Source organism: Bacillus rossius, chromosome 8 (genome assembly GCF_032445375.1).
Source record: "Bacillus rossius redtenbacheri isolate Brsri chromosome 8, Brsri_v3, whole genome shotgun sequence".
In the NCBI taxonomy this organism is placed as follows: Eukaryota; Metazoa; Arthropoda; class Insecta; order Phasmatodea; family Bacillidae; genus Bacillus; species Bacillus rossius.
In genome coordinates, this window is record NC_086336.1 from 47554724 (window position 1) to 47578217 (window position 23494).

General features: G+C 35.1%; 1 protein-coding gene across 1 annotated transcript in view; it reads left to right on the forward strand.

Moving 5' to 3' along the window:
• LOC134535367 (gamma-aminobutyric acid type B receptor subunit 2) overlaps positions 1-23494 on the forward strand; it is a 328071-nt gene that overhangs the window by 65641 nt on the left and 238936 nt on the right. Inside the window, exon 4 of the mRNA XM_063374439.1 lies at positions 19955-20122. Coding sequence (XP_063230509.1) covers positions 19955-20122 — 168 coding nt within the window. The remainder of the gene's footprint in view (positions 1-19954; positions 20123-23494) is intronic.

The following is a 23494-nucleotide window of genomic DNA, read 5'->3' on the forward strand; positions in this document are numbered from 1 at the left end:
AAAGTTTCTTCTGGAAAGCAGTTCGCCAAGAAATAGTTTGTACTGCTATAAGAATGATATTGTAACTTTGTACAACACACGGCTACGATGTTGGAAATAATACTGAGCGTTTCTTACAAAAATTGGGTCATACATTTATATCATATATGTTGTTTCATTCAAGCATTTCTTTAAACCATTGAAAAGAAAATCGAATCTTCAATAACGAGACATTATTTAATTGTATCATTTTCTTTAATGTGCGCATTTAATACTGGGCAGCTATTCTGGGAACGGTAACAAACTCAAACTAATGGAGGTACTGGGACAACACAAAGCATAAATGCCCGGGTAATAATCCGAGCACAGTATTACTGTGGACACTGTTTTGTATTGCTACGTTTATTATCATTTAAATGTACTAATTGAAAATATCTATAATTTTACATGAATATTTTTGTCCATTTACAAAAGAAATAATACAGTGTATTAGCTAATAGCTTATCATATGTGGTAATGGCAATTCAAAATAATACAATTATTATTTTTATTATTAATGTATTTTATAGTTTTAATAATAAAAAATACATGCGTTTGAATTAATAAGTCATTCATTATATAAAACAAATCGAAAACTTCGATATTTACCACATTTCAGCTTAAACTGGTATTTTTTGCACAACAGCATCGTAAAGTTTTATAAGACTTACATATGCAAAATGAGTGTCTTTGCTTCAAAAAAAACTGTCCGTCAGTTTTGTGTGGTGACTTGATCACAAGATTAAAGCTGAATGTTTTAACAATATATTAATTAAACTCTTTCCATATTTCCTTTATTTTAATAATACCTCAATTTTCCTGTTTCATAAATATAAAATTTTTATTCAGTATGAGTGCAGGTTTTCAAAATAGGACACTAAGTAGTTAAGTATGGAATAATTTTTCCTCGAATAATGAAATCATTGTGCCAGAAACAAAAATAAAAAAACATGCCATTTCATGCTAAAAAAAACAATACGGAGCCCGTACTAAATGTTTAGTATAAATAATAAAAAAATAAAATTGCAGGGTCTTATTAATTCTTAATAACGATAGTATAAAACTAGACAAAAATGTGGATGGAATAATTTTAGATAATAAAATGAAATAAGTGATTTTTAAACGATTTTCTTAATATAAAAAGTGAACTTAACTCCCGAATGGGGAAAACATCGAATTTAGATTTGAAAGAATCCGTTTTAATGCATATTCATCAAGAATTTAAATATAAAAACCATAAATTATGGTTGTAATTATGCGTTGGCTTGTTCAAGGTCATTTACGAACTACGTGATCAGCAGTCCAGCGATCAAATAATGTGTCAAAATTTCCACACATGTCTCTTTACAATAATAACCATAATGCACGACCCATCGTTCACAATAAACACATCAATTTAAATTACTCTGAAATATTTTTTTTTAACATTTAATTTCGATCGGCCGCGTTCGATAAAGTATTCAAGGCATCATCAGATATAAATTATTTTCTTGAATGGCTTCATTACTCGCAATTTCCCCGGTTTTCTCCCAACTGTAAACGAGTTGAAAATAATTGTGCCTTTTTTAAATTATGTATCGTTTTCTAAATAAACACAAAGCAAAATTTTTAACAAAATTCCATGACCGGTCTGTTAACATGCATGCTCATTTCATTTAATGACTGTTTCGTTGCTAGCAAACAAATAATAATATTCGCATGGCCAAACTGAGATCCTGCAGGGATCGTACTTCACTTGCTATGGATAGAATGACGTCACAGTCATCGGAAACAGGCAGCTGAGCAGGCAGGCATACGACAATATTATGAAAATATAGCTATTTTCAGTTCATTTTTAGCGGCAGTGAATATAACTTGCCTATTTCACGGTTTAAACAAGTAAAAATATTAAATATATATATTTTTTAATTTTTGAGCTTGTAATTATATAAGAATCAACTAATACGTTCTAAAATAAATATGATACCTTTTCTTTTATATTTCATATAAAGATGCGATTCTTTAACAATCTTAAAATAATTTAGGTGTCTGTAATAAGTTGTGTTTACTTACTTAATATTTTATAACCCTGACAATTTATATATTTCCTTAGTAAAAATATATGGAAATAAACACATACTTCTCTTACAAAGTTAGAATATCAGCAATACCCTGAAACAATGAGATCGTACGAGAGAAGACGCAGGTTATTTTAGCTAGTTACCTATAAAATTGTATCAAAATTCAACCACATAAATATGGCATCGCTCGTATATAAGCTTAGGGAAAAATATATATACTTATAATAAATTTTGCACACTTCTATGGTATCATCTTATAAAAAATACTATAGGTTTAATAACGTTCATTTTAAGTTAATACATTTTACCAAAAAAAAAAATGGAAATGAAATCCTTGAAAAAAAAAAAATAAGACATGGAAACTCAAGGTAACGAGTTTCTGCAGCGAAGTTTTTTTTTCAGGCCATGATATCCCCCCCCCCCCCCCCACCACAAACACACACACAAACTCTCATTCTCTCCTCGTTTCGCTCGTGATACGGCAGTTGCTGTCCATTTGGACCTCCATACAGAGCTCGCCAGGGATCTCTGTAGTTTGTCGATCAAGGAAGACGCGGGGGGGGGGGGAGGGTCTAGTAAAGTCGCCGGGGGGGGGGGGGGGGGGAGAAGTGTTGCGACCATTGTCGCGTCACAGTGGTGCCTGGGAACCAACCCCCTTCCCGCTTCGCGAAACCCCTTAACATCTACTATGTCCCAGACACTGATGTCCGCTGCGGCGCGGGCTCCACAGGGGGTCTCCTCATGACGTCACCAGATGTCAAGGACAGCCGTCGTGTGGCGCCCCTCCCCCTCCTTACCAAACAACACGTCAACCAGCTCCACCTGCCACCTCCCCCTCTTCCCCCCTTCCATACACTGGAATTCCCTTTCATGCCCTCTATAGTCCACGCCCCTGCATTATCCTGATTGCATTGCGTACACACACACACACACACACGCACATACACATACCCTCTCGCTTAGGGCCCCGTCACACTGTCAAATATTTGTCTCCGATATATTTGACACTACAGTTGGCGAGGTCGTACTCCATCAAATAAATTCTGACAGATTACCCCCAAATATATATTTTAAACCTTGTCACACTATAAAAGTTTATTTTCGAAGTTACACCTATTTGGGCGCGTTATAAAATAAATGATGGGAGGAAATTATTACGATGCACGCGCAGCATGCAAGAAAAATTGACTGGATGAAAAAAAGATGCATACAAATAAAAATTATACATGTGACTTTACGTCATACACGTGATTAATATTGAATACTAGTCAATATAACTAAAAGCATTTATTTATTGTTAAAATCAGTGATAGAAATTGTGTTTATAAAATGTTTTTTTAAGTGTATTTATGTTCGAGATATTATGTTCCCATATGTATAATTAATTTGCATTATAAATTATAAATTGTTCATTATTATTTAATATATTATAATAATTAATTAATATGAATAAACATTCAGTATATTTATTGGTTATAATTATTAATTAAACCTTATCTCAGTTATTACTATATTCAAAATTAATTTTATACACGTGTTTATGTTAATATTGGACACAGAGAATTATTATAATTGTTTAATTTCATTGAAATTATTCTTCATCAAAAGTATTCATAATATCACTCCAGTCCTTTCGTTATTTTATTTGTATTAATTATTTGCATGGCCAAATTAAAGTTAGTTTTTTATTACACCAAGTAAGTATAACTTCTAACGCGCGTAAATAAGTACTCGCACCCATTTTTTTTGGTCTGAGCTTTCAAACATTTCAATTTTTAATCTCACTTTGTAAATTAAATAATACATCACAGTTCTGGATGGAATTTTTGAACTTGTTATGCTATTTGTGAATTTTTAAATCCTGTGTACATGCATACATCTAATTAACAACAATATCCTTTACGTAATAAAATTTATGGTCATTGATTATTTAAAGTTAAAAAAATATAATTTCCTTTCTACACAGATATGTGTTTCGCATATGATATTCATATTAACATTATTTTAAGTTATTTCACTTTTATAACCTCTTTAATCACCATTTTAAAGAATCTTTGTGTCGGAAACGGAAGTCATTTCCGTTTTCGCTTGACGCGATTTTGATTGGCCTGATTACATACAACATCCAACTTTATTTTAGAACCCGTCCTACATGCAAAATATTTGATGGAAACTCAAGTCATCCAACTTGTAAAAAACATGGCTGCACTAGTGACATTTTCCGGTGACGTCATGGCCCTACAACTTTATTTAACACAACATATTGGCTCATTTAGGTGTCAGTTGGATAATCACGCATTCCCTGTTTGATTACTCTTGGAAGAAAATTAAAATATGTTTACGTAATCTGTTAAACTGTTAGTCTAGTATTCATTTATTATCATAATACGGGTTTCTCAGCTAAGTTTTGCAAAGTAATAAATGACGGAGTGGGTTGGATCATGGAAAGGCAAGTCTCACAGAATATAAATTGTATGAGTTCAGATCACTTTTTTTTTGTTTAAAAAAATTTTCTTTATTTCGTAGACGAATATAGAAGGTACCTGCGGGCAATACGGAGTAAAAAGTCTTGAGAATGATACCACAGCCACGCAATTCAAGCTCGAAAGCCTGAAAAAAAACGTAGTTCATCGAACCCCTTTTCGTAAAGTCCACATGTTGCAAGATAACTCGTGATTCAACGTCCTTCACTCGCTCTATCCCCTTTCCTCCAGGCACCAGACAAGAATCCGGGATCTTTTGTCTGTCTCGTTAACCCTCTCCCCCTTAACCCCCCCCCCCCTTTCTAGGAGTTTCAAGGCAGTGCGGTGGTCGAAACCTCCGGAGCCTGGGGACTTGCAGCTTCGTGGACAAAAGCACACAGTAATTTCTTTTCTTTTGTACATGGGACAGCAAGATATATGCGAAATTTGTAAATTTACATGAACGCAACTGTACCACTACAAAATAGCGTTCGCAGTCATAAAGGGTTTGGATTCTTACACCCGGCCATTCATGCTTCGTGTTGTCTCAGTGCCTATAACAGTTAAAAAGTTATTTGTAAACCGTTCCCTGAATAGCTTTCCAGTATTAACTGCGCACATAATAAGCACAATAAAAGGAAATAAAGTGCAGTTATTGAGTATTCGATTATCTTTACCGTGGTTTTTAAAACATTATACTTGAATGAAACATCAATTGAAATATAAAATTATGCACCAATTTTCAAAATATTCATATTAGAATTTTGTTCATGATTTAAAAATTATATTCTTAAATATATCATCCATTAAAATATAAAATTATTCACGAATTTTCGTTAGAAATACTCATCATTATCTCGAAAAACGTATTCAATATATGCAAAAGTAACCATGGGTATGAGTTTTCAAATTTAAAATATCTTTCTCGTAGCGTTACAAACTATTTCTTGGCAACTGGTTTCTATAGGAATCTTTTGTAAATGTAGAGAATTTTTTTTTTCTGTGCAGCCGCTGACTGGCTCGCCTGGAACCCGATTCGCTCCAGAGTTGTTCTCGTCTCACTGAGCTGGTCCAGATGATCGGTGCAACTGTGATCATCTGTGCTGTCGTAGTTATGATGTACAGAATATCTGTTTTGTCACATTTTTAGGTTCAAATGTGTTCATCTGTGCTGTCGTAGTTTTGACGTCCAGAATATCCAATTCATCACAATTCTGGGTTCAACTGTGATCATCTGTGCTGTCGTAGTTGTGACGTCAGTAATATCTAATTCATCAAATTACTGGGTTCAACTATGTTCATCTGTGCTGTCTTCGTTGTGATGTCCAGAATATCTGTTTATGTCACATTTCTGGGTTAAACTGTTGTTTCTCTGTGTTGTCCAAGGTATTTTTTTGTGACTTGATGTATACGGTTGGACATACGCCATTGCTAAGCACATGTATGTCTGTAGAAGAAAACTACAAAAAGCACAAATGAAAAACACAAATTAAGCAAAAAATTGCTGTTGTCAGGTTATAAACACCACATAATATTCCATAACAGGAATATGGTCAACAAACAAAGAAAAACAAAGAAAAATGGACTAACAGAATGAAAAAAAAAAACCGCAAATGATGACAGCACAAAAATATTGAACCAAAAAAATTCAGCACAACAGATGAAACGAGACAAAAACACAGCAAAACGAAAAGACGAAACAAACAAAATAGTTTTCCAAAAAACAGAAGAGAACGAAAAAAAAAACACAAATGATGACAGCACAAGTGCAGTCATCATTTGTGGTTTTTTTTTATTCTGTTAGTCCATTTTTCTTTGTTTTTCTTTGTTTGTTGACCACATTCCTGTTATGGAATATTATGTGGTGTTTATATCCTGACAAAAGCAATTTTTTTGCTTAATTTGTGTTTTTGTCATTTGTGTTTTTTGTAGTTCTCTTCTACAGACATACATGTGCTTAGCAATGGCGTATGTCCAAAAGTTTACATCAAGTCATGCACTCCCATTGCACAAATCTTTCAAAGATAATGTCTTTTTTTGTCAATATTTACTTTTCATATTACAATCGTCTCGTTATTGTCAGCTTACCATGTCTGTCTGTGCTATGATTTTTTTTATAATTCCTTTTAAGAAATTTTATTTTCTACGTTGATTCAACTTTTAACATCGGCTGATTTTGGCCTTTTTTTTTCTGTGTTTCAGCATATTCGTCTTTTATTGTCCGTTTTATGATTTTTTTTGTAATAAACTGTGTAACCGATAATGGCGTATGCCCAAAACAAATCGATCCGTTGTAACTGTGCGATGTCTCGTGCTGGCAGCGCAATCAGCGCGAAGGACGCGATTCGACTGCAACATATCGAATCATTGTGAACTTGCGAATTCTGCCCAACTACAAATAAAACCAAGCAATTGTGTATAAAATGTTTCCGGCCATAACGAGTGTACCGTGCATTCAACAGCCATTGACGTCTGCAATTTTTTTTTTTTTTTTTTTTTAATGCGGGTTTGTTCAAAAATTATGTTTCAGCCACATTTGACTGCCATCGTAGGAAAAAGAAATCACTGTACCTGAATACATTCAAAGATTCTCAAAGATAAATTTAGTAAACAGACCTATAAAAATAAAGTAATAATAGCAACATAAGCTTTGCACCTATATAACTATCATTCTAAAACCATTATGATTTTTACGTCAAACCCAGAAAATACAATTCTTATTATTAATAATTGGGACTTTAAAAATAAGAGCTGTTTACGTATCCACGACGGAGGGCAGGGTCAAACCTTTAACCGAGGCGTACTCTTTCGGTACGTTTTTATTATTATTAAATCTTATGGACACGTTTCAATTCAGTTATTACAAAGTGTATTGCATCACATTAAAACTAAACATGTTATTATTTACACATAAGTAAGCCTCTGCTTAAGGGACTATTGCAGACAAACGTAAGTTTGATTTATTACAATAGCTGATTTTGATAGTTATTTTGACAATGGTGCGCAAGTAAATCGGTCTGCATCGTCATTAGTCCATGGCTCGAAAACAAGACATTGCTGTCCGAAGGAGACTCTATGGCAACTCCCAACTAGGAGCCCTCCTGTTGCTCCCTGCTCCTGAAGGCATCATTAGAATCTACCGATCATCCTTTCTAAGTTTTTTTTTTTAGATAATTTTTTTATCTCCCCCTCCTTTTCGTCATCAGCTTCGAGCTTGTCCGCTGCCACCAACGCACCTAGACACTTAATTATAGGACCTGGTAGAACCCCCCACCCCACCTCACCTCCTTCGTTTCGCGTCGGTGACGGCGGGTTTAATTAATTCTTCCCGCCCAGGAATACCGCGTGTTCCTGCTTGGCGGGTCGCCTCGTCGTGGATGCTAGCAGGACGAACAATATGTTTGCGAGGAAAGATGGTGCGAGAGGGGAGTGGTGAAAGGCGAAATAAGGGAATAAGGGTTTGCACGGAGAATGTCAAGGAAGAAAAAGAAGCTGGAAAAAGGGGGTGGGGGCAAAGGTGGTTGAAAACCCGCGGGGGTAAACAACAAGACGCTCCTGAGATCCTAAAAAAAAAAACTGCCGGGGTTAAAAATAAACAAGAAAGGGGAGACCTCGTGCTTATTTTAATTCTTCGTCATCGCTCGCTCCACCAATGGAGACCTACGTCTACGACGCTTAAGTGAAAAAACTTGTATGATAGGCTCCGAAATGAAAAATTTCAGAAGTAGTTCAAGATAACACTGGGAAAAAAAACAGTGTGTGTCAGTATCAACCCCTACAAATATCGTGTGGTGACAGAAAAGTAATTTTGTAGCAACAAATAAACCATATATGAAACAAAACAAAATATTGCATTACTCTTAGAAGACACTAAATTTTTTTAGAAATATATATATTTTTTATTGGGGAGTTTTTTTTACAATATATGTTTTTGTGGCAGCCACAAAAGGTTTTGTTTTTCTTTTCAGTTATCATTATCGTTCAGTCACTAACCTTTATGCGAAATGTATATATTTTCCTGATTTTCACTATGTCTGCACATAATATGAATGCACTAGCTGAAGTATCCGGCGTTGCACTGGCTTTTCACACAGTGAAGGTTTTTTTTTTTTTTTGGAAAATGGTTGTAAACAATAGTCATCCTCTTATTTTAATCGTCAAGTTTGCATAATTACATCAAGTAGAACCATAATTGTAACTCTAGGTTCGGGAAAGGGTGAAGTGGGTAATTTTTTTTCCGAATCAGATAAAGACAGAAATATATACAATTTGTTTATTTTTTTATTCTTTTCGAAATTTTGAAGTGTTTACAAACAAACTGTGCAGTGCAGTCTACACGCACAAAAGCTGCGGACAGAAAGTTGCAATTTAATAAATATCTTATTTGTATACCACACTATTGGTTATAATATCTGGTGCAAAAATCATCAGGCTTCTGTCGGAGTTCACCCTTGATCAGGCCACGTAAAAATACCCATTCGAAAAGCAACCTTCTGATAGGTATTTGCCTGTCACCTTCAACGACTAGCCTTGTGATTTATTTATTGTCATTGCAAAGAACACTTAAGGGGGAATTGCAGCAGAAGGCGTAGTCAGAGGATATCAGTGGACTATATGACAATTTTATGGAGTGTTGTTACATGCAGTCTAGTCCAGTCACAAAGCTTAAGCGGGTTAAGGGTGTATTTCCCGTTCAAGGTCATTATTTTCTATTTACTTTCTACACGGTCAAACTTGCCAACTTTTTGAGTGCCTCAATTTTCCCAAAATTAAAATATATATCGCATACTTTTTGCATAATTAGTTGGCAAAGTTGCATTTCTAACGTTTTTTTGCAGTATGAATAAGGTGATAGAAATGTAATATAAGACTGGCTCTTTTTAACTTTAAAGTCAAATTTACTGGCTGCTAGGTGATATGGTTTAATTTATTTCAGAAGTAATTATTAGCTAAATTTTAACTGGCCTTTAAAAATTATCAGAATTTTTATTATTTTAAAATCCTAAATAATATTAAATATATTTTTTGTAAACAATTAAAACCATAACACTCAGTAGCCACCAGCATTGCATTAAAACCCAAACATTTTCAGTAATTTATTCCATTAGGTTCGCATTATCCATTATGGTAAAACAAATTTAAAAATTCAAATTACGCCAGATAACTATACAAAAACATGCCTATATTTCAATTTGTTTAAGTTCATCTACTCAAAATGTCCAGTAGTTTATTTATGTTAAACGTAAAAATAAAATAACGACCTTGAACAGGACATACACCCTTGGGGTTGCGTGATAGCATGACAGGAGTTCCAACCTTCAGGAGGAGTTTGTGAGAAAGAAGACCAGGCGGATTAAGGCCATTAAGGAACTCTACCAGGTGGTGGACTGCTCCATCTGTTGGCGACACTGAACCGAAAGACCTATATTCCTTTTCTGATCCTTCAAACGACTTAGCTATGAACGTCGTTAGTTACGGCAGCACTGCTGTTCTTGGAGGTCAGCACGTACACACAGTCAGTCCATGGACTGCGTCTGTACATCCAAAACATTAAGATATATTCTAGATCTGATGTGTTTTGTCACTTCTGTGGCCAGGTAGTCAGAAAAATCAACTTTTACTTAGATCTTAGGATGATCTCCGTTCCCTATTTTTGAGTAGCAGCTCAGAAAACTCTCCAGCAGAGATGTACCCTCGGGTTTTTCGTAAGAGACAGGTTTTATATGTGAGGATCTTACACACACCCTTAACCTCGTCGGCTTGAGTTCATCTGGGTGCGACAGTAATAGTCTGTCGAAAGTGCTCAGCCGGCATCACAGTGAATCAGCCCATCACTTCTTCACCATTCCTGCCGTTTAGTGCTTCGAACCCATTATGAACCATGCATAAAAGGACGTTATTCTCAACGAGAAAAAAATGCATTTTCTTGATGAACTGAGTTGCTACAGCGTTCAACGATGGCGACGTGTGCCCTCGTGTGTTTGCCTGTTAGGGTGGTCGATCTGGCGATGTTGACTTCGTGAAGATTCGTAAATTCTCAGGAGGACTCAGCGGTGCCGGCAGGCGCTGTGTTGGGCGACGAGCAACGTGAGGAATTTAGTACGTCATTACTTAAATTCAAATCATTTATGAAATACATTATAATGTTACGTGCAGAGCATATAATACAATGGTTAAGTAAACAAGCATCCCCGAGCGGAATATTTTTACTACAATCGACATGAAAAGAAAGAAAGGAACCCCCTTTTTTCCCCTTAAACATTGAATTTCTAAAAACGCTTAACCTATTGTATGTAGCAGCAGTTATGCAGAAGTTTCAAGTAATGGTCACCCGATATCTGTTTTATTTTCCGTACAAAATTTTCCACTCCTTTTCGTTTAGAGGTTTGATTAAAATAAAACTGCTAAAAAAATGTATTTCATTATTATATTTCAGAGCATTAATATTGAGCTTCAAGTAAATCTGAACAATTTTTGTTTCATATTTACAAAGAAAATGTTCTACCCCTTTTCTCACCTTAGGGGTGAAATTTCTAAAAACGCTCAAATACATGTGTCAAGAAATACGAATGCCATATTGCAAGCCAATCCGACCAGATATTTTTTATATTTATTTTCCATGCAAAATTTGCCACTCTTTTTCTTCCTTTAAGTGTTGAATTTCAAAAAATCCCTTTATTAATTATCAACATGCCCTCCAAATTTCATCTTTCTACCTTTAGCGGCCTATCCTGCAGCTTGAAGAGTCATTCAGGACTTTTCATTTTATGTATATAGGTTTTATTCTGATATCTTATTCAAAGAACATGATTATTGTTTTTACACCTGGCATATGTTTCACCCTTCCGTTGGTAATAGCGAGGTTGGTTAAATTTTTGGCCTCACCGTACTTGAATGATACGTTGATCGCACCACTCTAGTGATCTGACGGCCTGGATGAATCTATGTTGGACAATTTCGTATGCTATGAAAGAAACAGAAGTTTCTCCCACAGCCAGTGGAGTTTTGGGGAATAGCCCTGTTTCCTGCTTTGTAAAATTTGTTCGCTCCTATATAACGATTGTTGGGCCTACCATTCTACTGAGGGTGGATAACCGCTTAACTGAGTCCATTACATGCCCAGACGAATATCTTTGCCTACAAACCTACTTGACCTTATGCATGCCGCGTTCTCTAAATTTCGTAAATGAAGAAACAGCTTATGTTTCGAGTTACTTTAATAGTTCTGGTTATGCGGCTTTTGGATTTACGTCTTTGGTAGAGTTCAGCTCGTAGTTTATACTGTTAGAAGAAAGAGTAAATTTAAGGAATTTTTAACGAAAAATTTGTCTCAAATTTACGACCTATTTTCGTAGTTCATGATGATTGGATCTTCGTGGGAACTAAGACAAATTCTGTCTTCCTTTGTGAACAGGGTGAATATGTACCTGGAAGAAAGAAGGGTTTGTTGTAGATTTAAACATTCTTCTTTTTTAAGTGTTAAAATCTTAGTTCTCGGTACACAGCATTTGGTAGGAGTGATATCGTGAATGGAACGGAAGTAGATTGGAACGGAAATTTGTCCCTAAACAAGGTGCTGCCATGTGTGGAAGCCTTATAAATCTCGAAAAAAAAAATGGCAGACCTGCGTGATTCATCCGTATTTATTATCTATCGCGAAAATTAGAGAGTATTCTAAGCATATTGGTGTGCCAAACTAAATTTCATATTACAATTATCATTTAATACTTTCTGTTTGTTTGTAGGAAGTATTTAAGACTGATTTCTGTCGTTTAAGCAAAAACAAATATACATAGTTATACTTAATGTTGTAATGTGTGTTTCAAAATGTTTCATGTTACTTTTGTTTTAATGCATCTATTGAAATGCAATTTTAATTTGAAAAATAATTAGTAGCTAGCATCGATTCTGAAACACTTTAGAGAACCAACCAAAATATTTGACGCCATGTTAGTTCTAAAACAATTTTTCCGACCAATTAATTACAGGTATTTTTTAATTTGCGATTAAAATTTCCCATCATGCCCCGGCATCATGGATAGACAAAAAGCATTGTTACTGTCCATAGCTCGAACGTAATGTTTTTTTTTTCTCCATATATGACCTTCCTTCCAATTTGCTACATGCCATAGTCATGAAATTATTGTATTGTTTTTCCGGATTAGATCAACTTGGAAAGTTTTAAGTCAATATGACAATTACAAAATAGGTTAAAATCGACTTCCAAAATTTAATTACATAGTTACAAGTGAAGCTAACAAAAGCGTTTTAGAAAAAGGGAGAAAGTTTACCTTTTTTTTAATTTCTTATATTTATCACGCTCAGCATTATTTTAAAAGAATTCTACGTTAAACTTCGTAATTTAAGTTTATTTACAATATGAGAACACATGAATTTGCTCGTTACCGAGTTCGATGTTTACACATCACTGCGAGTACTGAAAGTTTTTTAAAAGTTTTTTTATATCCTCCAAGTGAGATTACGTTCGAAGTAAATAAATTACAAACCCATCTATTACGAAAAAAATACATAGATCTATGAATAAATCAAAATCAGTATAGTACTTAAGTTTAAAGTGAAGATTTTTTTTAACATTGTGGCCATCCGCTCATCTTTCAAGGACAACCTACGATGGTCTTTCAAGGAGTTCCTACGATGGTCTTTCAAAGACTTCCAAAGATGGTCTTTCAAGGACATCCAAAGATGGTCTTTCAAGGACTTCCAAAGATGGTCTTTCAAGGACTTCCTACAATGGTATTTAAAGGACTTCCTGCTATCTTCATTGAAGGAGTTCCTACATTGGTAATTTAAAAACTTCCTACATTGGTCTCTCAAGAACTTCCTACGATGGTCTTTCAAGGAGTTTCGAAGATGGTCTTTCAAGGACTTTCTACAATGGTATGTAAAGGACTTCCTGCTATGGTCTTTCAAGGAGTTCCTACAATGGTAATTTAAAAACTTCCTACATTGGTCTCTCAAGGACTTCCTATGATGGTAATTCAAGAACTTCCTACGATGGTCTTTCAAGGAGTTCCTACGATTGAAGGCATGTCTTTTTGCCATTTCCGCGAAGGAAGATGAGGCTCTCAGTCACTGGAACCACGATCCTTTCCAACGAAAACGATTCCGGTCGAGCTAGTCAAGATTATCAAGGAGAAGGATAGGACGCCACCCTGGCTCTCCCCACGTCCATACTTCGGCGACATCGACGGGAGGGTGTGTTGACTTCGGTCGCCTGTTGACTCTGCGCACAGCGAGCGGGAACCTGGGCAAATATTTCGACAGGGCTCTCGGTTACCGTGAGGGAAAAGCGACGAGGAGGGGAGGAGGGGAAGGGTGCAGGTGGCTGCTGTGCAGAACGCACTCCTATCTCCTGGAGGACTACATTGCTCATTACGCTCCGACACACCATCGCACTTACTCCCCCCCCCCTCCTCCACGGCACAAGTTCTCATCTCTCCCAGCTTGCACTCATCTCTCTCTCTCTCTCTCTCTCTCTCTCTCTCTCTCTCAGCTCTCGCTTTGACGAATCCAAGCAGGAAACCTACCAGCATAACTCCATGTCCATTAAGTACGTCATAGGGTACATCAAAACCATTATAGCGCTGCGTAATTACTCGCAGTGGGAATTGTCTGAAACACAAAATCATTACCAAGCAATAAAATGACTGACCGTTACCGATGCCAAATAACAAACAATTCCTGAATTTAACTTAAAATTGCTCATCTAAGGCGTCCGTTGAAAAATTATGAATATAACACACACTTTAATTGAATAAACAAAACGTTTTATTAAAATTTCCATTGATTTTAATATTGTGCAAATGAAAATTATTTTTGATATATTTATTTAAACATATGTTCTGAAAAAAAATATTTTAAAAAACTTTAAATATATTAAGTGCATCTGTGCTATTTCCCGATAATTTAAGCAGCAAAAAAAATAGTAACCACAAAAGTAGAATATAACATAAAAATTCAGAATGACGTATCCAACAAAAAACGCAAATCTTCTCAAAAACATTTGGGTATACAAACATATATTATATACATACACAAACAACTTCATACTTTTTATATAAAATTATTAACTTTACATATATAAGCATATTTAAAAAATAAAAACAAAGATTTTAGAAAGGCCATAATTACAAAATTCAAAATATCATCAAAAGAATTTTAGTGACACAAACTTAGATTTCCAAAAAGTGAAAAATACTCATTCTTTTTCGTTTATAGCTAAACTTTCTGAGATATAAGACTCTTTAGTATTTATAAGCATAGTTATTTGTAAGGCATCTAAGGAGCCAATTGAAAAATGTTTAATATAATAAAAAACACTTTAATTTATTAAGGCGAGTTTCACTTATGTAGCTGTATTTCAAATGTTCCTGTATTGTTAAACTTCCATTTTATATTTTATACACATCTCTATAGAGTAGGCTAATGTCCGTGATTCATGATACGCTTGGTGTTTCCTAATCAGTGGGAAGTGATGAGCGTAACTATATCCTATATAGGTTAACAATAATTATTTATAATATATGATCCTTATTAAAAAAACCTTGTATACATTTTACACGATTTAATTTTCATTATAATATTTGCACATTTGTCTACACCAACCAAAACGTTCTTGTTGTGTTTAGAGAATTACTTCTTTACAAACGGGAAAGTTCTGTCAAGATTTTTGCTATAGTCTATAAATTCTGAAATTGTGAAACGGTCTATGTAATCTTTAGATAAATTTATATATTTTTTTCCTTTTACATTTAAAGCATATTTTATATAAAGTTTTTTCTACTCTTTTTGCCTATAGTTGTATCACGGAAAAATGCTTACAGGAAAATAAACGCATATTGCATTTATTTGATACAAATTAATTCAAGCTCTATGTAAATACATTTTATTTCATGATAGTTACATTTTTGTCAAAGTAATTTTCCTGAGTGGGTTAATTTCCAAGTGTAATTATGTTACGAAATTGAAGTATTCTTCATTATTCAACCATAAAGTGCTTTTATAACGTGAACCAGACCAACAAAACAGTATATTCTCGTAAAAATTCCTCAGATGCTTAAAAAAATCAACATTTCTTCTACCCAATGGTTGAAAGAAGCATGCTGTAAGCTTGTCAAAGTGAGTGCTATCGAGGTACTGAGGAAAAGTAGTTTTGGCCCAGAATGAGATGGTACTATTCAGAATCACTTGAGCGCACTCTACCAGATGAAGAATATGTCACAGTCAGTGGCTTCGAAGTTACAAACGCGTAAATCTGTGTTTGTTCATGACTCGTTGATCGTGATACAATTTTTTCTAGACTACACGCTGCGCCCTAAACTTTAATATAAACGATAGACTTTTTTCGATTTTTTATGAATACTTACATTTTTTTTTAATCATTCCCAGCTGAAAAAGTAAACTATGTGCTTCTCACAGATAACGAAATTTCTTTATTTCATAGTCAATTTTCTTAAGCACTGAAATATGTAAACAACGTTTAAACACATTTTCCAGAAATTTTAAGCTTTTTGAAGGTTTTTCCCCCACTTCCGAAAAAAAAAAAAAAGTGGTGCAGCTGCCTGTCATTGACACCGTCTCTGGATACGCCCTTGCCACAATATAAAAATTTCACCGTTACATATAGTTGAATATCTTTGAAAATAAATAAAAAATAACAAAAAATACCTCGGAAACAGATCCTATTCTCTCAAGAACTTATTTGTAAGGTCAGTCTTAATTTTCCCTGGCTGTACACGTTAATTAACTATGTGAAGTACTTTGATTGACAATTATAGTAAATTCCACAAATTTATAATTAGCTAAATTTTAAATTTACCATTCATGGCTAAGTTGATCAAAAATTGGAATGAAAAATCTCTCCAGCGTGGCCGTTGTCGATATATCGATACTGTCTCACACACAGCGCTTTTCACCTGGGTGGTAATTAAACCTCTGTAAGACCCTCTCACATGTTAACTGTAGGTGGTAGTGTCGAAATACTGGGATACCGTTTCATCCCCACTGGTGTTATTGCAACTGATTATAAAACTGCTTCTAAACTTGCGCCGTGTGTTATAGAGCAATGATAAATCCAAACTTTAGTCTGTTTAATACAAGAGCTCTTTATTTTAGCTGTGGTTCAATAAAAAAAATCAATCCAACTTTGAGGAAATTATATTTTGACTATTTCTAACAATTTTATATTCACCCATATTTCTGTTTGATATGTTTCCCACCGTTAATACGTCTATTATTTACTTATTATGTATTCACGAAATGTATCCCAAGAAACATTGTCGTATGTCTCCTTTACTTCGAAATAGAATTAGCTTAGACAATAATTTTCATAATGAAAAGTACGCAAAAACTGACTGTTACTAGATTCTGATGATTGAGAATCTATTTTAAGACTCAGCATTTTTTTTTTTTTTTTGTGAGTGGTTTTCGTTCGCCCGAGAGAAACGAGTCAGCATTTAATCCTCTCTGTGCGTCCGTGCGTAACCACGTGCCCGATGTTTTCAAGAACTTTAATTTCCAAAGAGCCAAATGCCCGTAGAAGCTTTTTCCCCTCTAACAGTCTTCCTTTTCAAGATGATGTCTTCATCCACTTCCCGGGGAGTCGTAACGCGGATGCGAGGTGTGTTTTCTCGTCGTCTTTACATCCTCTAGAGCTCCAATCTCTTTGGATTCGCTTCGCCTCATTTCAGGTCGATCGGGGCAGAGGTTGTTTAGGTGAGCAGGCGCTTAATTTCAAGAGAAAAGAAGGTGATAGTGTTAATCGAACGAACGTTTACTTTAATTATAAAAAAAAATCTTGATTAATTTCCGTCCTTAATTTACAAGGACTGGAAAAAAATACTCGTTTACTCTTTTTAAAACAGGTCGCTTGACTCATAGTCAGATGAAGGCATAGTTTCTACGATTATCACGCGTTTTTTTAAAACTTTTTGCATCCCTTAGTTTATGCGATGTGCATTCTTCGTTGAAAAGTACTTTCTTTATTCCTAATCGTTTTTCTCTCATTCATTTCAAAATAGTCAGTCTAGAAATTATTATGGTACATACAAAAAATAATATTCAGTACTTAAACAAAAAAAATCATTTGAAACTGTTTCTATGAAATTTTTGCTAACAAATACTACAGGAAAAAATATTGCAACTTTGTACAACACAGGGAATATATGAAATACTTTTTTTCGAGTTAATACTAAGCATTTATCTACGAAAATTTATGTTTTATTTTATAGTTTAATTAATTATTAATTTAAGCATATGATTTTCAAACCATTAAATATCTAATATCAATATATTTACATTATTTTGTTTTCTTACGCTTATTAATGTGTGCAGTTAATACTGGGAAACTATTCAGGGAACGGTTTACAAATAACTTTTAACTATTGGATATATTGGGACTACACAGAGCGTAAATGCCCGGGTAATAATCTGAACGCAGTATAATTGCGAACATTATTTTATAGTTATACAGTTGTTTTCATGTAAAGGTACAAATTTACAAATATCTGTAATTTTACATGAATAAGTCTGTTTCATTAAAAAAAAAAAATATTAAGGCTGTACTATTGAGAAGTTATTTTGAATAAACCCCAGTCATCTGTATATTCTAGTCTAGTTTTAGCGGGGAAAAATATCAAATTATGGTATGATTAACTTCTGTATGGATAGTTATATTTATTGAAGGTATATTATGACAGTAATTTTTACTGATAGGCAGTATGATGACATAATAGGATAACTTAAAATTTGCTCTTTTCTCCTTCACCAGGTGCGACCATCATGATTTCAGTTTTCTATAAATATATGTATATATAATGTTTAATGTGTTAGCACTCTGTATTCGGCATTTTGTATAAGTAATTTCGTGAATAGAATGTAAGTCGCTTTGAAAGTAAAATTGAAATACGGCGCCGTCATCTGCGGTGGATGGCGCAAAAAAAAAAGTTTACAAAGCCAAAATTAAATTGTATAGTATGAACTGTTTAAGAGATTTTAACAAGATGGGCAGCATTCTAATAAAAATATTTGTCGAAAATAAGGTCCATAGCCGGAGTTTAGCCCTTTTTTCAAGTCTTGTTTGCTTTTATCGGAGCTGTTTCATAATAAAGTATAAAATTTCGGCTGTAATGATCAGCTATTATATAGCCGAAGTAGATGCTCCGGTGGTTAATTCTAGCGGTGGGTGTGGAAAACTACGTGTAATTCGTGTAGACCCTACAGAAATTTAGTTAAAAGCACAATTGGCGTATCTTTACTAATTCTACGATAATTTAATGTCAGAGTTTCATATTACATGTGCATTTGCAACATGAGAACCTGTGAGTTACACAGGATAGATGTTAACACATCATTGGCGAGTACTGAAAATACTTACTGGCATTTTTTTTTCTCTCTCCTAAAAGTCTCTGCAGGTAATAAATGCTGGGATGGTTCCGTCCTACGGGCCAAAGGCGATTTGCTACACTAAACAGACTGTTCTGTATCGTTGGAAGATGGCGAACCTAATTATCTCGCCGGCGATGAGACTTTAAGCCCGCCCGGCAATGCAGATGAATTTAAAAAAAAAAACGCGTCTTCCGCGTGGATCATGCTCCTGTGAGGACCGGCTCTGGTGGCCGTAACCGTCATTAGCTGCGCGCAGCTAGAGTTGATAAGCAGTTTAACGGGGCCCAACCTCCCACCCCCCCTTCTCGATGCTCCAAGCTGCTGGCACATAGAGGGGTACACACCTCCCCCCGCCAATCAGATCATCGGATCATCCCCTCTAGACGATCCGCTCCGGCCATCGCGCCCGTGATCATTAATCACCGGACTATTGCCCGCGCCCGTGCTCCGGACACGACCTGACGGATCTCGGACGGACGGACGGACGGACAGAGCTAGCGTCCAGCCCAGGCAGGCGGTGTCCGAATCAGTCTCTCGGAACGTCACCCATGAAAAACAAACAAAAGAAATGCGAGTGAGTCCTTCAAGTACTCGCCAGAGATATGTTAACATCTAAACCTCGTTAAAGAGCAGATTAAAAAAAAAAAAAAAAAAAACTCGGACACAAAATTGTAAATATACGTATTTTTTTTCCTCAACCACATTTATGGACGCGAATCACACGTAGTTTCCGCACCCGCCGCTAGAATTCGCTGCCGGAGCAGCTACGTCGACTATCTAATCATCCGAGTTGCAGACCGAAATTTTAAAAAAAAAACTTAAAATACTGCCCTTCTTGTAAAAAAAAATAATAATTCGTTAGACAGTTGATGCTATGAAGTTTCCATTTGGCTTTGTGAACTCTGGTTCGCTCTATCCGCCACAGATGGCAGCACCGTCCCGGGAGCAGGAACGCCCGTCGCAGGTCGGGAAGAGTGTGTCACGGGGCGCGTGTGCGCTGTGTTGCAGCTCTCGTACGCGGACACGCACCCCATGTTCACCAAGGAGAACTTCCCCAACTTCTTCCGGGTGGTGCCCAGCGAGAACGCCTTCAACGCGCCGCGCCTGCGGCTGCTGCAGGAATTCAACTGGACGCGCGTCGGCACCATCTACCAGAACGAGCCGCGCTACTCGCTGGTGAGCCGGCAACAAGCGCCTAACCGCCAGCAGCGGAGTCAGGGACGGGCAGGGTGCCGCTATGGCTAGGGACCGGAAAAATTCGCGGATTCAATGACCTCTAGGATTGCCTCCGTTATCCTCTGCACATCTAAAGTAAACACGCGAGTTCATTTGGGTACCAAATTGTGAGGCGTCTCCACTGGGTAGCTTGTGATTCGACGCTTCTTTGGTCGATAGTCTCTCATTGGCCCAGAGAGCTCCAGTTAAACTGGGAGCCAATAGCCGAACCAGCAGAATTGTACACATGTTTGAATTTCAGCCTATCACGAAATGAATCCACGAATTTTTCCGGTCTCTACTACTATGGCACTAGAATTTTTTTTTGTTTTTAATAATAACTCATCTCGTTAACCAGCCAAAATTACTATAGTGTCGCTAAATTTATGACCACTGATAATGCGCGATTAGAAAGTAGCCTTTACTGTAAAAATGTTTGTACTTTTACAAGGAAAAACCTTGGAAAGTTAGTTGACAACGACATCACTTGTAAAACTGCAGGAGAGAGATTTTGTAAAAAATACTAAAGGCTATATACAAAACTCTGCCTTATAGTTTTTACAAGTGATATCGTTGGCAACTGAGTTTCGAAGGACCATTCTTGTGAGTGTACAAAATTTTATTTTACCGTGTTCTCTTTAAACACATATTGGGACATAAACATTAGCAATAGTAGTATAAAAATATACCTTTCATAAGTGACACTATCCACTTAATAAGTTCATGTTTTTAAATAAAATAAAAAATTCTAATGGTCATCAGATGGGGGTGGTTATTGTAACCTTCCTTATCATAAATAGGTAGCCTATATCCAAAATATATTCGTATAGATACCTTCTTCCTTCCTTTTCCACTCATTTATAAAACCGCGCCTGAAGTTTTAAAGTTTTATTGACATAGGAGGTCAATATGGAGATCATAATTATGGAGGCCATATAATACGATAAATAGAGATAAAAAGTAAAAAAAACACGAACGTAAGTAAATACGTACACTACATGACACCAAAATTAAGGCAGATTTTCATGAAATTTGGTATTTAGTTACTTTAGGTACTGGAATAGGACAAAGGTTAATTTTTATTCATTGAAAAAAAAATGTATATTTCATGTAGGATAGTAACAAAACCCAACTCTGCGATTGCTGAATGGGTATTTTTGCATTAAGTACCTACCTACAGTTCCTGTAATATTATTACAAAAGTAGCCTACAATTGCTAAGAATATTTTTATGTTATTTGGCGTATTGGATAAGGAACACGATGAATTGTTTGTTGTTCGATTAGGTGTGCGATTCTCATTGTTTAAACTCCAAAAATTGTTTGTAACTTCATTTTTTCCCCTTGGGTTTTGGTTGTATTACCTCAATCCTACTTACACATTTGTTTTACGTATTTTATTATAGTAGTGTGATTTGGTTTTGATTTATTTTTGATTTGTAAACACCTTAAATCTCAGTATACGGTATTTATTAGGAGCATTTTGGAAAAAATGGAACGGAATTCGTTGAACGTAAATGTGTAAACTCGATGGTGGACCCACGTGCAACAACATAAACAAGTATGTAGTAATTTTCATAAATATTAAGGGCCATACCAACGTATTGGTGCGTCAAATGTTTTTTTTATGATAGTAAAATACCCTGGAATATATTTGGTAAACTAAAATAGCCATAGTAAAAAAGTAATTTCACGTTATAAAATATATAAGAAATCTGACAATACAATCATAATAACACATATTCTCAATCTTAATTCGCAATACGCTTAGTGGCACATTGATAGAGCGCGTGGTTCATATCTCGTCACTGTAAAGCTTTTAAAATTTTTAATAACATTTTAATACAACAATTTTATAAAATAATGTTGAATAAGCTTAATAATGTAAAAGTTTGTTTGTAGGAAACATTTACAGACTGATTTTAGTCTTTTAAGCGAAAACACATACACAAACATATACTTAGTCTATAATATATGTTTTAAAATGTTTCAGGTTACTATTTTAGTCATGCTATAGAATATATTAATTCTAATGTGTGCGTAAACTATAGTATTGACTGTTTTGTGAATATTTACAAGATGGGCAGTATTTAAATAAACATTCTTTGTCAAAAATCAAGTCCGAAGCCAGGGTTTAGGATTCGTTTAGTTTTTTTTCTTCCACTTTTATTGGAGCCCATTTAAGTAGTTTAAAATTTCCGATTGTTGCATGCTGCTATCTGCGCGTGATGTTTGCAAGAAACGTTAACGATTCAGACAGCGAATTCTAGCGGTAGGCGCAGAAAGTACGTGTTTGCTTCGCGTCCAGAAATTGTCTTACTTAAAAAGTGAATGTTTTATTTTCAGTATATTTATTACGCTATGCATTTTTTTAAATTATACGTTATATTTACTGTCAGTCTTTCGTATTATAAGTTAGTTTATTTGCAAAATGAACAACATAAAAACACATGAATTTGCTCGTTACCGAGTTTCAATGTTTACGCATCACTGGCAGGTACTGAAAGACTCGCTCATATATTTTTTGCTCAATTATGTCTGGCAAGTGTAAGTCAATCCTTTAGCGAAGCTCAAACCTAAACTCGAGTCTTGAATGTAGCTAGAAGATACGAAGCATCGCCTCAATCGAATTTGGCCTTAAAATTCGAATGTATTCAACCATAACTGTATACATAAATCATTTACCAGTGAGAAGCTGGGCACCATAGCTAGTGAATAAAAGAATAATAATAATAATAATAAAGCATTGACGGAATGAATGATTGAGATTAAAGAAAAACTGGATAACATGCTCACCGCAACGTCCTCCATTTTTCCCACTTGTCAAATAAATACACAGGTTTAATAACCCGCCGGCACGTAGTAGCAGTCAAATGATCTGGCCACTTATTTATTTTTAATTTCCCCTCTTAATGAGAATTTATTGACATTAACACAGTTGATTTGGCATTCTTTCACTCTGATATATATATATAGACATAACTACACGATGCACACACACACACACAAACCTTATCCCGGAACTGGAAATCAGAAGCCCTCGCACGAGAAGCAGGTTTACATCCATTTATTAATAGAATAATAGTTACGTTATCATGGACCCAAAAACAATATTTCACCCGTTTTCAAATACAAAAATTGAAAAAAAGTATAGAATAAGAAATAAGAGAAATCAGAATAAGAAAAAAAGAAAAATAATGAAAGACGTAGTTTATTTACCCTATTTATAAAACACGTAAGATTAATCTATCTATATTCTATCTATACTATAGTAAAACAGTAGTTTTTTTTTTCTGTCTGTCTGTTTGTACGCGGTGTTCTACAAAACTACTATA